Source organism: Balaenoptera ricei, chromosome 8 (genome assembly GCF_028023285.1).
Source record: "Balaenoptera ricei isolate mBalRic1 chromosome 8, mBalRic1.hap2, whole genome shotgun sequence".
Lineage (NCBI taxonomy): Eukaryota > Metazoa > Chordata > Mammalia > Artiodactyla > Balaenopteridae > Balaenoptera > Balaenoptera ricei.
The window spans coordinates 62,324,184-62,337,361 of NC_082646.1; the positions used below are offsets into that span (position 1 = coordinate 62,324,184).

The 13,178-nt window shown below is 56.6% G+C and overlaps 1 protein-coding gene across 5 annotated transcripts in view; it reads left to right on the forward strand.

Moving 5' to 3' along the window:
* The first annotated feature begins 1,855 nt into the window (after window positions 1–1,855).
* ARAP1 (ArfGAP with RhoGAP domain, ankyrin repeat and PH domain 1) overlaps window positions 1,856–13,178 on the forward strand; it is a 62,976-nt gene continuing 51,653 nt past the window's right edge. For 2 of the 5 annotated variants that reach the window (XM_059930866.1, XM_059930865.1), the window contains exon 1: window positions 4,551–4,611. In XM_059930866.1, coding sequence (XP_059786849.1) covers window positions 4,566–4,611 — 46 coding nt within the window. In that variant the 5' untranslated portion in view covers window positions 4,551–4,565. Of the gene's footprint in view, window positions 1,957–4,549; window positions 4,612–13,178 lie in introns of those variants that run through there. The other 3 variants (XM_059930868.1, XM_059930863.1, XM_059930867.1) reach the window with 3 other exon arrangements.

Here is a 13,178-nt window from a genome sequence, read left to right on the forward strand (position 1 = left end):
GCCGGCTCATCACTGTGCCTGCTTCCCACTTGCTCAGGGCACAGGCGCCGCCCTCGGTCCCTCTATTCTACAGTTCATTTTGTTAATTTTATTATTGATCACCTGGACTTTGCTCCTTTAGATATCCCCTCATTCCCGATGTGTAGCTCGGAACACACCCCCTCCTGTCCCTGGTGTGTTCATTATCCTTGCATCCATTCATTAGTTCACTTTTCATCCATCCACCTGTCCTTATTGTGTGTTCATTAGGCCATTCACTGCAGGCTATTTGGCTACCTTTCACTGCTCTAAAAGAAGGAGCAGGTCTGGCCAGAGGCCCGGGGTCAGGGGTCAGAGAGTGGGGTTCTATTGTAAGACCTTCAGCCTAAGGCCCCCTGGGTCCAACCTATGGACTGGGGTCTGACACTCTCCAGTTGTGACAGGAGGGGGAGAGGTCCTTGGGTCTCAGACCACAGCGCTGTGGGCCTCAGAGCTTAGGTTGGGGCAGCATGTTCTGCAGGGAGTTTGGGGATTGAGGTGAGTGTCATCAGACTCCAGTGCAGTGGAGGGACCAGGCCCTGTGATTTGAGCCCTCCCTAGATCATTTAGAAGACCTCAGGCCTGTGTTAACAGAAAGGGTGGGGCCTCCAACCGCTTGCCAGTGGTCAGATGCCAGTTGCCTGATCCTGTGTTCCACCTGGCTGCTTTGATGTCTAGGCTTTGAAGTCTAGAGGGATGCCTGGGCCTCTCCTGTTTTCTGTAGCCCACAGGTGCCCTCTGCTGCCTGAGGGTCACCCCTGCTATCAGGTCGGGAGGAGGGCCTGGTGCCCCACCCCTCCCCAGTGTTTTTGTACCCCGTATGAATTTTGAGCAGGAAGTTCTCCCCAAGGTCTGGCCTTACCCTCTCCTGGGAAGCGACTTAACTTTGCCTGTCAGGAAGACACTTGGAGTCTACTTTTTCCTAGAGGGGCAGGGTGAATGTTCAGTAGGGGTAGGCAGGACATTCTGTAACTCACCAAGACTTGGCCAGTTTACCCAATACTGACTTTGTAACTTCGGGCAAGCCCTGGAACTTCTTTGGAGCCTTATTTCCTAATCTATATCCTGGGGTGATGATTTTTCACCTTCAGGCAGATTGCGATAAAAGGAATAAGTTGCCCAGCACTGGGCTTGGCATGTAGTAGGTGCTCAAATTAATGAAGCCCAATCTCAGCCCTGGACATAGGACCTGGAAATGCCTGCCAAACCCCAGACCCTCGACCCTCATCTGTGTGTATGCTGGCAGGATGGGTGGAAATCTCCCATTCTCTAGGCCAGGGAAGTTGCCTGGCAGCCAGGACCTCAGGCTGCAGCCTTTATAAAGCCAAGGGATCCTTGGGTCCTCTGACTAGAATCTTCCCCACCACCCTGCTCCTGAGAGATGTGGGTCCAGGGAGAGAAGTAGGATATTTTCGAAGAATGAAGTGGGTAAGGACTTCCTGGAGGAGGAGGTCAGGGACTTTGGTCTTCCAGCTTCCAACTGCCCTTTTCCGCTCTGTGGGTGGGGCGGTTTGTGGCTTGTCCCTCCCAGGGAGAGGGGCGTCAAGAGGCAGAGAGACTCAGGAAGAGATGAAGACTCAGAGGGCGGGGGTGGTGGAGGTAGAACGGAGCCTCAGGAGACGGAGACGGACCTGTGAGCAGCGAGAGGGACAGGAGAGACTTAAAGATCAACCTGTTCGCAAGGCGGGCCAGGCGAGAGGACTCGAAGACCGTGACTAGGCGTGGCCGGGAAGGGGGCGTGTCCCTGGGAAGGGGGCGTGTCCCTGCCCCCTTCTCCGTCCTCCCCTCCCCGGGGCGTCACGTGGGGCGGGCGGAAGCGCCCGGCAGGGTGGGCGCGCCTGGCCTGCGGCCGCGAGTTGGCTACACCGGCGTCAGTGGTGGCCCCGGGACCCCGGGTCCCCGCGTCCCCGCGTCCCCGCGTGGAGTCTTCGCTCACAGGTCAGTGCGGCTGCCGGGGCCTCCCCGTCCGCTGCCCCTTGGCCAGGTGTGGCCCGGAGTTTCCCCATTCCGCAGAAGGGAACGCCGAGGCCGCGCGGCGACTCTGCGCCCGGCGACTACTTCCGCGGGCGTTTCTCTGGGTCACGTCGTCTGTTCTGACTGGTGGTGGTGATGGGGTCGCCTCCGGAGGATGCGCGGTCGGGCTAGAGACGGTAGGGAGGAGGGCGAACCGGCGGGACAGGGGGCTTCCACCCTTTAGCCCTTTGGCGTGAAGTCTCCGAGGTTCCGGGGCCAACCCGCCCTCGGGCACCTTGATTTTCTCATCTGTGAAATGAAGGCTCCCACTTCGTTGACTGCGGAGACCCTTACCGGTCTGCAAGTTCTTATGACCTTATGCGCTGGACCTGGGGCTCCACTGATCTTGGGCAGACTACTTCCGGGCTCTGCGCCTCAATTCCCCACCAGTAAATGGGGGCATGGCTTCCCAAGAGCCCCTACCTGGCCCAGTTGCTGGAAAAAGAAGGAGGTGTGTGTTCACTGAATGGGGTCAAGCCGGGAGTGGGTTATTGGGACTGGAGAGAGCAGACTCCGAGTGCCGCCTGAGGGCATGGGGTGGGCCTTTGGTCCCAGATCTGGAGGGGTGGTTTTTAGTGCTGGGGAACTCTGGTCGGTATCTGGCATATGCACCCTCACTCCCCCAAAGCTCCTGTCCTGGGGAGCCTTCCCCAATCCCCAGGGCTGCAGGGTTGGACAGATATATGGAGGTACTCAGAGAAGGATTTGACTGTTTGCCGAGCAGCGTCCAGACAGAGGCACCCAGGATACCTGTCCTCGGAGAGCAGAGTGTCCAGGCTAGGAGAGACCTCCCAGCAAGCTCATTACAGGGTAGAAGGAGCCCTGCGGAGTCAGAAGACAGGTGCAGACAGGTACTGGGATGGAATCAGGCACTGGGACTCTTGGAGGCTCAGGAAGGAGGAGATGGTTGGAATGGGCCTTGGCAGTTAAGTGGTAATTCACAAGGATAAGGACCCTCAGAGGAGGGCAAAGCTTGTGCAGAGGCAGGAACTTGCATGGTGTGTTTGAGGAATGGCAAGGAGATGTAAGTGGCTGGAATGGGTAGCAGGGGTTGAGGGTAGAGAGAACCAATCCCCCGGTCCCGTGGCTGGTTGAGGGTTGTCCAGACCCTGGCTTGGGGAATCCTGTCTTCCCATTTGCTGCTTGCTCACTGGAATAGGGCAAGAGGGGGTTGTCCCAGGCAGAGTCCTGACAACTGTGAGGTGGAAGTGGGCAGATTGCACCCAGGCTTCGTTGGGGCATTCAGGCCTCCCCAGTCAGCCCCAGCCTCACCCCCATCGTCTCTTGGACTCCAGCCATGCCTTTCCACACATCATGCCTCAGCCCTTTGTGCAGGTTGCTTGTCCTCCCCTCTACCTTACAGAAGTTTTCTTCTCTTCCAAACCTCCCAGGTCCTTTGGGACTTAAGAGGTGGGCCTTCTCCTGCCTAGCCTTTCAGTGCTGTGTAGGGCACAACTTAGGAAAGGTCTCCTTGGAGCTCTGTGGGGAAGGGGACTGCAGAGCCGTGGGGGTGACTGGGACCTGGGACAGTCCCTGTGCAGCCACCAAACACTACGTGACTCTGCAAGTTCCCAAACCTCTCCATTTCCCCATCTGCTGGGTTGGGTGATAAGCCCTGGCGCCATGCTCCAAAGAGAGACTCTGCTGGAGCAAGAATTGGGCCTGTCTGAGTCTAATTCCTTCCCCCAGCAGTGAGTGTTTGAATGAAGAAAAGGGAGAACCTGGGGAGAAGGGGTCACTTCAGAGGGGTAAGGGGCCTCTGAGAGTCCTAAGGGCTAGTTGTGGACTAGACTAGTACAAAGCCCTAGGACAGAGGGGAGTCCCCTCCACTCTCCGGGGGCCCTCTCCCCTCCCCACCCCACTCTCCCTTTGGCCAAGCTCAAAGCCAGCCAGCTGATGCCCAAACAAGTGGCCTCTGTTCCCAGGATGGGGGGAGGGGAGGCAGGACCTGGGCTGCAGGGCCTGGGCTGCAGGCCCGTCTGTCCAGCACTGACCCTGGCCCCCCGCCCTTCACTCTGGATCTTAACCCTTGGGGGCCTGAGAGGGGCCCTGGACTGCTTGAAGGCTGGTACCCCTTGCCCACCAGCTGTCCCCTCCACCCCACTTTAGGGTCCCAAGGGTTCTGTTGCAGCAGGAGGGGGTGCAGTAGGACATGAATTGGAAATGGAGAAGGAAAGGAGGGAATGGAGGTGGGAGGGAGGCTGAAGCAGATATGGCCATGGACAGAGATCACTTGGCCCAGAAGCTTTTTTCATAGATGAGGAGACTGAGGCCAGGGACCAGAGATTGGACCAGGATCACACAGCAAGCCCTAGTGGGGGTCAGGACTGACCCGACTCCTAGTCTGGGCCCTCTTGGGGAGAAGAAAGGGAAAGGGAGGGACCTCTACTTGATCTGAATACCTACGGTGTGCCTGACACTGCACATTTGTTACTTTATTTAGCTTTACATCATTCCGTGAGACAAGGGTCATCCTCCAGTAAGACAGGGGAAGAAACAGCCTCGGAGAGAGCTGAGTAATACTATCAGCGAGAATGACGCCAGCAAACATGCACACAGCACCTTTGTGGGCACTGCTACGTATGTTAACCAGTTTCGTCCTCCCAACAAACCTAGAAGTTAGGCACCATTCTACAGATAAGGAAACTGAGGCACAGAGAGGTTAAGTAACTTGCCCAACATCACGGCAAATAAGTGGTAGAGGCAGAATCAGGACCCAGGCATTTGTTTGCTTCCTTTGGCCTGATTTCCCCTCCCCCAGCCTGACGTCACTCCTTGAGCTCAGTCCAGGGTCCCACTCAGTGAGGGGCTTTCCCCTGGGTGGTGGCCAAGGCAGCCTCGAGCAGAGTGTGACCCCAGCCATGCAGACCCGGCCCTCCCTTAGGAGCAGAGTCCAGTCCCTTGGGCGGCCCCTGTCACCCCCTCCTCTGGTCTCTGTCAGGCTGGACTCTTCCCCCTCCATAGCCCTGCATGGAGGGGCACTTCATGTTTCAGGAAGGGTCTGAACAGCAGGAGGGTGTGGGGAGGCCCTCAGAGATCCCCTACAAGTACAGTCCCAGTGGAGCTCAGGGACTCAACACCAGTATCCCCAGCCCTGATCAGAGAGGACATCTTGTCCACCTAGCCCCCCTCCACCCCCCCACCACTGTCAGGCCCCCAGACCTGTAGATTCCAATCAGGGTTCTGGAGAAGACAGTCTCAGCCCCAAAAGGCAGGTGACCTCAGGTTCAGGGATGGCCTGGGGTGGCGGGGAGGGAGGGCAGTGCATCGCTGGTCTTCTACATGACCTTCCTGTGGAATTTCTCTCTGTCTCATCGTTTGGAACATAGTTCAGAAGGGAAAAAAGATTCTGTCCCATAAACAGGACGTCTGTCCCAGACCATTGAGACAATCAGAGTCGCTGGGAGGGGATGTGGAGTTAAGTGACCAATTCAATAACAAAATTATTATTTAATAGTAGTAATAATAGTAGCAGTAGCTACTGTTTTTTGGAAGCTTACTACATGCCAGACACTTGTGCTAAACATTTTATGTACTGATTTCATTTAATCCTCAACAATAGTCCTACGGGGTAGGCACTGTTCCCTTTTTACAGATGAAGAAACTGAGGCCTCGAGAAGTTAAGTAATTTTCCTGAGATCATTTATTATATAGAAGAGCTGGGAGTCTGAATTTCTCTAGCTTCACAGTGAGAACCCTGAGCACTGGGAGACACTGCAGGCAGACAAGATCCAAACCCTGTCCTCTGGGAACTCCCAGTCGGGGTGGCAGGCAGGGACAGGAGGGCTGCCTGAGCAGGTGAGATTACTGGTGACGCGCAGTGGGGATGGGATGCCTGCTCGCAGGCTGGACTGGCTGCTGTCAAGTCTTAGCCCCCAGGGGCCCAGCCCTAGGATGAGCAGCTCCTGCTCACTGCTCTTGTCCTGTCCTGTCCAGTTTGGACTTTGTTGAGTACAGTGGTTCTCCTTTTTACTGCTGAGGAGACTGAGGTCAGTAGAAGTTAAGTGACTTGCCTAGAGTCTTTCAGCTGAGGAAAGGGAGAGCTGGGACTGGCACCCAGGCAGGGGGCTCTGAGGCCTGCACTCTACCTCCCTGCCTGGTCAGGGCCTCCTGGGCCTCTGAAGCCCTGAGCTTCCTTCAGATACTGCCCACCTGCTTTGTCACAGTGTCCAAGTCTTTCTCTCTGGCCAAACCAGGAACCTGATTCCTCTCAAGGTGCCTGGGGTTTGGTACAGCTGGGTGTCGGTGACTGAACGAACAAACCTGGGGAACATGGTTGCAGAGCTAAGAGGCCAAGAAGCAGAGACCAGCTGTGGTCAAGAGTGTGATGCTCATGGCCAGTGGGGTCCAGAGGAGGATTCAGGGGTCAGAGAGCACCCCCACCCCCACCCCCCGGGAGGGAGAAACGTGGCAAAATCTTCCTCCTCCTCATTGTTTTCATTGTTGTGAGAGCAAAAGATCGTGAGGGCAAGGGGGAGGGAGAGGAGGATTGGGACCTCTCACAGCCACTCCTCTGTCCCCATTCCCAGGGCAGGGAATTGGAGGTCACACCTGGAATCTCAGCTTCCCAGGGCCTTTGGGGGACCCTGGCCCCGCCCTCCCTCCTTCTGGCCAGGCCGGTGCTGGGGTGGGTCAGGCCTTAGGACAGGGGGAACAGTAGCAGGGCTAAGCTACCGCTGCATATTGCTCCCCTGCCCCACAGGTGCCTGGGTCTCCTCTGCCACCTTCCTTCCCGCCCCAGAGGACGCTGTGCGGCCCCTGGGCATCCCCTTCTCTCCTTCCCTCCCCTCCTTCCCGCCATAATGCTGGGGCCAGGGCTCTGCCTGTAATCAGGCCTGGAGTCAGGAGCTCATGGTCTGTCCCCAGCCTCTGGTTCAGTGAGAGGCCTTGGGTTGGTCATGGACTCAGCTTCCCTGGAGCTTCAGGGAGGGAGCAGGAAGCAGCAGCACCTGGGACATCCCCAGCCCCCAGGTGTGGACAGGTCAGGACAGAAACCAAACAGCTCAGGTAAGGGGGGGCAGGGGAAGGGCTTTTCCATCCCTCTCCACTCCCACACTCCCTCTCCCCACATTGGGCAGCTGGGATTTTAGGATTCTGAGTCTTGAGACTGTGGGCATTGGGGATCAAGGATTCTAGGGTTTTATGTGCCAAAGATCCCCAGCTTCCAAATTTCCAAAATTCTGGGTGCCAAGAACCTGCAAAGCTTCCAATTGGGCTGCGTGGATCCTGAGTTGAGGCTGAGCCCTGTGCCACACCTTGGCCAGCTGGTGCCAGACAGACAAGGCCTGGAGAGTTTCTTGGGGCTGCTTGGTGGTGGTGCGGGGGGAGGCTCTTCATGCCCTTTGCACCTACCCACCACTCCCAGCAGACACCCAGTTGACACACACCTTTCAAGAAATCTGAGAACCAGGTTCTGGAATGGACTAGGTAGTAGCAGAAGAGATAGCCAACTTAATGGAGGTGGGGAGGAGACAGACAGGGGCCAGGCCTCCTCTTCATTCGTTGGGGGTGGGGCTGTCCTGGATGCCAGGATGGGATTGAGAGGAGGCCCAGGGAGGGCTGGTGGCTGACTGGGTCACAGAGCAAAGCCTGGGCCGTACTGCTGGGTGAACCAGTTCCTCTCAGGGCCGGCATGGAATGTGGCTCAGCAGGCCCAGGTCCAGCTTTGGAGTGTCAAAGCCAGGCTCAAGGACTCTGAGGGGTAGTGGACAGAGACCTGGGCCCAGGAGCCCCAGGGGAGGGCCTGACCCTTCTCAGGGGGCAGGGAGACTGGACCTTGGCTGAGGGCCTTCTAGTAATTCACAGTGCCTCCCCAGGTCCTTCCGGTGCCCATGTGGGCCTGTGGGCACAGCAGTTGCCCTCAATGGGCCCTGGGCATGGGAGTGGGAGCTGCCTCATGGGGAAGAGGGCTGTTCCCTCCCCACGAGGGAAGTGCCCTCCTCTTGGAAGACTTCCTGGCTGGGTGAGCTCCTTTCTGCTGCACGTCCCTCTGGGGGGGCACTGTGCGTGTTCCTGTGTGCGCATGTGCGTGCTCTCAGGCCCAGACACCTCCTTGGAGGACCTGTGCTTTTGCCTTTGTTTGGGTGCGATCAGCATTCCATGTCCCAGTGGGTTGGGGTAGGAGGTACCTGGCTCTGCACCCCTTGATGTGTGAGCTGGGTGAGGCTTTTACCCACTTGAGTGGGGACCTTCACCCAAGCGGGCCGCGGTGTGGTTCTGCAGCTAAAATGTGTGTTTCCAGAGGCCCTAGCCTGATGGGGAGAAAGGGCCTCCCTGAGCTTTGCCAGATGACAGCAGGACAGCTTTGGGGTGGAGTCTCTCTTGCTTGGTAAAGGGGTGCCAGAGCCTCAGCTAAAGTCCTACCTTTTCCCTCAGACTGGGGCTGTTCCTCTTGCTGTCTCCTAAGCTCTAAAGATGGATAGCTAAGTCTAGGGAGGCCAGAGATCCAGGGAGTATCTAATGGTTCTAGTGGTTCTGTTCCAGGACGTGAACCAAAACACTCCTCTGCCTTTACTGCCTGTGACCTGAAAACCCACATTTCTCAATGCAGGGCTGGCCTAGCCACTTGGAGATGGGGGGGTTACTCCAGTGTCTCTGAGGTCACCTGAGGGGACCTCCCCCTCATAGTTCTTCCAAGGAATAGGCTAGAGGAAGGGGATGGGGTGCTCAGGCTGGGGTGCCTGGGTCCTGTCCTGACTCGTGTGGCCCTGGTTGGGTTCTTGTCCCTTTCTGGGGCCCACTTTCCCCTTCTGGAAGCGGGAGGATTGGATTAGGAGGTCCCCAAATGCCTAAGGAGCAGGTGCTTGGGCATGTGGAGAGCTAGGAGAAGGCGGGGCTGGGGTCTGGCAGGCAGGAGGCTGGAGCTGTAACTGGTGGGCATGAGCAGAATGGGAGGCACCTGGTCCTGGGGGGCTAGAGGCCAGGTTCTAGCCACGCTTTGGCCACTGACTGCAGTGTGACCTTGGACAAGTCATCACTTGCTTGGGCTCCTTGCTTTCCATGTGTAAAATTGGGAGATTTCATTCAAGCAGTAGATATTCACTGTCTGCCAACCCTGGGCTGGTAGCTGGGGATGCAGGGAAATCAGACCCCGGTCCTGCCTTCAGGGAGCATCCAGCCAAGGCTGGGGCGAGAAAGAATGTGTGTGTATATGTGACACAGCGACAGAGAAGTGACATACCGGTGTGACCCAGGCTGTGACCGTGGGAGTCAGAAACTGCTGCCTAGAGCAGGTGACACTTGAACGTGAAGGACAAGGTAGAGAAAGATGTTCCAGGCGGAGGGAACATGATAAGCAAAGTCCTGGAGGTCAAGTGTCCAGCGGTGAGAGTGGAGGGAATGAACCTGGAAAGGGGGAGTAAGTGGCGGGACCCAGAGGATGGAGGCCCTTTGAGCCCTGCTGGGTAATGGGGAGCCGTGGAAGGGTTAGGCAGGCCAGGGAGGGGGAGATTGGTCTCAGAGATTTCTGGAAGTCTGGGGTGGTTCTCACCTGCTCCGGGGAACAGGACTTCCCCTGTGTGGGTGAGGGGCCCCCTCCAGCAGTGTTTATCAGGCCAGCACAGCAGGAAGTGGCAGGGGTAGCCACAGAGGTGGAGAGAAGGGGCAGGCCCAGCCACGGAGGGTGCCAAGGAGTCTCAGAGTTGAAGCTTTCGCTCCTAGACCTCTGGACATGAACCTTGAACCTTGGCACTTGCCTCACCCAATCGTCCCTCACCCTACCCGTGTCACGGGCCCTGTCTCAAGCTCCTGACCAGGGCGAGCCATGCCTCTGTAGACGTCCTTTCATCCATGCCCCCAGTGGCCAGACACTTCTAGCCACTGGGGATAGAGCCATGAATGAGACAGTGCCCCGTCCTCTGGTTGAGGAGACTGACAATGAACAAATAAACATATAATACAGTGTCCGCTAGAAATAAGGGGGGTGTCGAAAAATGACATGGGGTCAGGAGAGAGGGACGGATGGGGGACACTTCTTTAGGCAGAGTGGTCAGGAAGGAAGGCCGTGCCATGCATTTGAGAAGGCGCTGGAAAAAGTATGGGAGTGAGTCATGCAGGTGTCTGGAAGAGCATTTCAGGCAGAGGGAGCTCCAGGGCCCAGCCCTGAGGCAGGAGCACTCAGAGTGGGTTGGAATAACAGCAAGGCAGGGACAGACCATGCAGGCCTGGCGGGCCTTGTCCTGGCTTTGGCTTTACTCTGAGGGAGGTTGGAAGTCACTGGAGGGTGAGAACTGGTAGGTTGGGATCTGTTTTTTTTAAAAATTTACTTATTTATTTATTTATTTTTGGCTGCGTTGGGTCTTTGTTGCTGCGCGTGGGCTTTCTCTAGTTGCGGCGAGCGGGGGCTACTCTTCGTCGTGGTGCACCGGCTTCTCATTGCAGTGGCTTCTTTTGTTGCAGAGCATGGGCTGTAGGTGCGCAGGCTTCAGTAATTGTGGCACTCAGGCTCAGTAGTTGTGGCTCGCAGGCTCTAGAGCGCAGGCTCAGTAGTTGTGGCGCACGGGCTTAGTTGCTCCGTGGCATGTGGGATCTTCCCGGACCAGGGATCAAACCCCTGTCTTCTGCATTGGCAGGTGGATTCTTACCCACTGCGCCACCAGGGAAGTCCCTGGGATCTGTTTTGAAGGCATACATTTATTCCCCACAAGCCCATTTTACAGATGATGAAACTGAGACTCAGAGAAGTTATGTGAATTCTCAAGTCTCACAGCAGTAGGACCCCTGTCTGCCTGCCTCCCTGCCGCCCCATGTACCCTGCTGCCCTTCATGGCTTCCTCTTGTCTGGACAGTAAGGCTAAGTGTCTTAGTGTGGCCTTCAAGGCCCTTCTCAGCCCACACTCATCCTCCCTCCCCTCTCCTGCCTGACTTCCCTGCTCCTGGTCTCCACACTCTCCCCTCTGAGGAGACGGAGTGGAAGGAGGGGCTCCTGTGTGATCTTGGGCAAGTTACTGAACCTCTCTGAGACTCAGTTTCTTCCTCATCTGTAAAGTTGGGCTAAAACCATCCACTTTCCAGATTGTCATGAGGATTATATGAAACAATCCATGTAGCAGGTTTGGCACAGCGCCTGGTAGATGGGAAGCACTCCATAACCATGGCCTTTTGTCTTTTTAAGCAGGGATGACAGGGTCAGATAAGTGGGTTAGAATGTTCCCTGTGAGCGAGAGAGGAGAGTCTTTCCTTTCTGTTGTCTGGTTATAGAGTTGGGGAGGCTGAGGTCCCACATCAAACTGGAGGCCAGAGCCTATGGGGCTGGTCCCCCGTCTCCCTCTCTCCCTCTTTCCTTTCCAGCCCCTGCCCCACCCATCTGGTCACCTCCACGCACCAACACAGGAGCTTCCTCTTTTCAGGTGCCAGCAGCAAGGGGCCTGCTGATCACTGGCTTTCCATTGCAGGGGCTGCCTAGGGAGAGGGCAGTGTCAGGTCCCTGTTCTCCTGGGCTGCTAGTTCTGGGTGCAGAGGAACCCCAGTCTCTCCTTCTGGGTGGGCAGGCACATCAGGTGCCCAGTTGCCTCAGAGAGGATGGAGTCAAGCAGCCTTCCCTTGCCCTCCCCCATCAGGCCAGGGCTGTCCTCAACCCCTCTGGTGTGTGGTGAGGCTCTGACTGACATGACTCTGGCTCTGTCCACTCCTGCTGCCAGGGAGTCCGTCGTGTGCCCTGTGCACTCACATCCTCCCTGTGGTTAGCCCTGTTTCCTCCTGTTTCTGCCTCATTTTCAGTGTTAAGAGCTCCCCCGATGCCAGCTCCCGCGTGGGGGGCAGTCATCACAGAGGAGGATCATCCTGGAGTCACCCTGTGGTACCTCAGGCCTCCCCCTCACCCAGCACCTTTGGTGGGAGAGGTGCTCCCTGCCCTGCCTGGGGAGTCCCCAGCCCAGGAGGGCGTGTCTGTGACTGAGGGGCCGGGGGCCAGGCCAGAGACCGTGCTCTCCTGGTGAGAGAGCCCCAGGTCTCCACAGGTGCTGTGCGGCTGGCTGGGCCCCCCCTTCCAGGTGAGAAGGGCCTGAGCTGGGACCTGAAGAGTGAAGGGTTGGGGGCATAGGGCTGGTGGATGTGGGTCCAGGCTGGGGGGTTCAGGTTTGGAGGAGCTCTGTCTTGTTGGGGGGGATGGCTAGAGGAGCAGGTAGAGGGTGCTCTGGTTGAAGGTGTGGGGGACAGAAGGGCAGGGAGGAGGACCCAGGGGTCAGGCAGGCTGGGGAGGGGCAGTGGGGATGGCGAGGAGGGATGAGTCAAAAGCGAGGTGATGAGGAGGCAGTTAGAGGAAGGGGAGGGCGTGGTCCAGAGTGATCCGTTTGGAGGTGGGGATACTGGTAGGGCCAAGGAGGTCAGTGTGTCTTGGACTTTTTTTTTTTTTTAATTGAATTATAGTTGATTTACAATGTTGTGTTAATTTCTGCTGTACAGCAAAGTGATTCAGTTATGCATATATATTCTTTTTCATATTCTTTTCCATTATGGGTTTTTTTTCTATAAAATTGACCATTGTAACCATTTTATTTATTTTTTAGAAATGCTTATTTATTTATTTATTTATGGCTGCATTGGGTCTTCATTGCTGCACGCGGGCTTTCTCTAGTTGCGGCGAGCGGGGGCTACTCTTCATTGCAGTGGCTTCTCTTGTGGAGCACGGGCTCTAGGCGCGCGGGTTTCAGTACTTGTGACACACGGGCTCAGTAGTTGTGGCTCGCGGGCTCTAGAGCGCAGGCTCAGTAGTTGTGGCGCACGGGCTTAGTTGCTCCACGGCATGTGGGATCTTCCCAGACCAGGGCTCGAACCCGTGTCCCCTGCCTTGGCAGGCGGATTCTTAACCACTGCACCACCAGGGAAGTCCCTCCATTATGGTTTATCACAGGATATTGAATATAGTTCCTTGTGCTATGCAGTAGGACCTTGTTGTTTATCCGTCACAGACTTTTTGACAGGGCCTGAAAACCAAACCTTTTAACTTTCAGCTTCATTTATTGTGAGTTGAGGTACTTCAGACATTCACACTTCATCCTCTCCAGGGTGGAGAGGGGCTTGGGCATGAGGGGGGCCCCCGGTGAGGTTTGGGGGAACGTGGGTGAGGGGCAGGGCTAGGGTGGAGTCAGATGCTGTTTAGAGAACAAACCACAGGGACCCTGGCATCTCATGTTCATAGTGACCCTCAG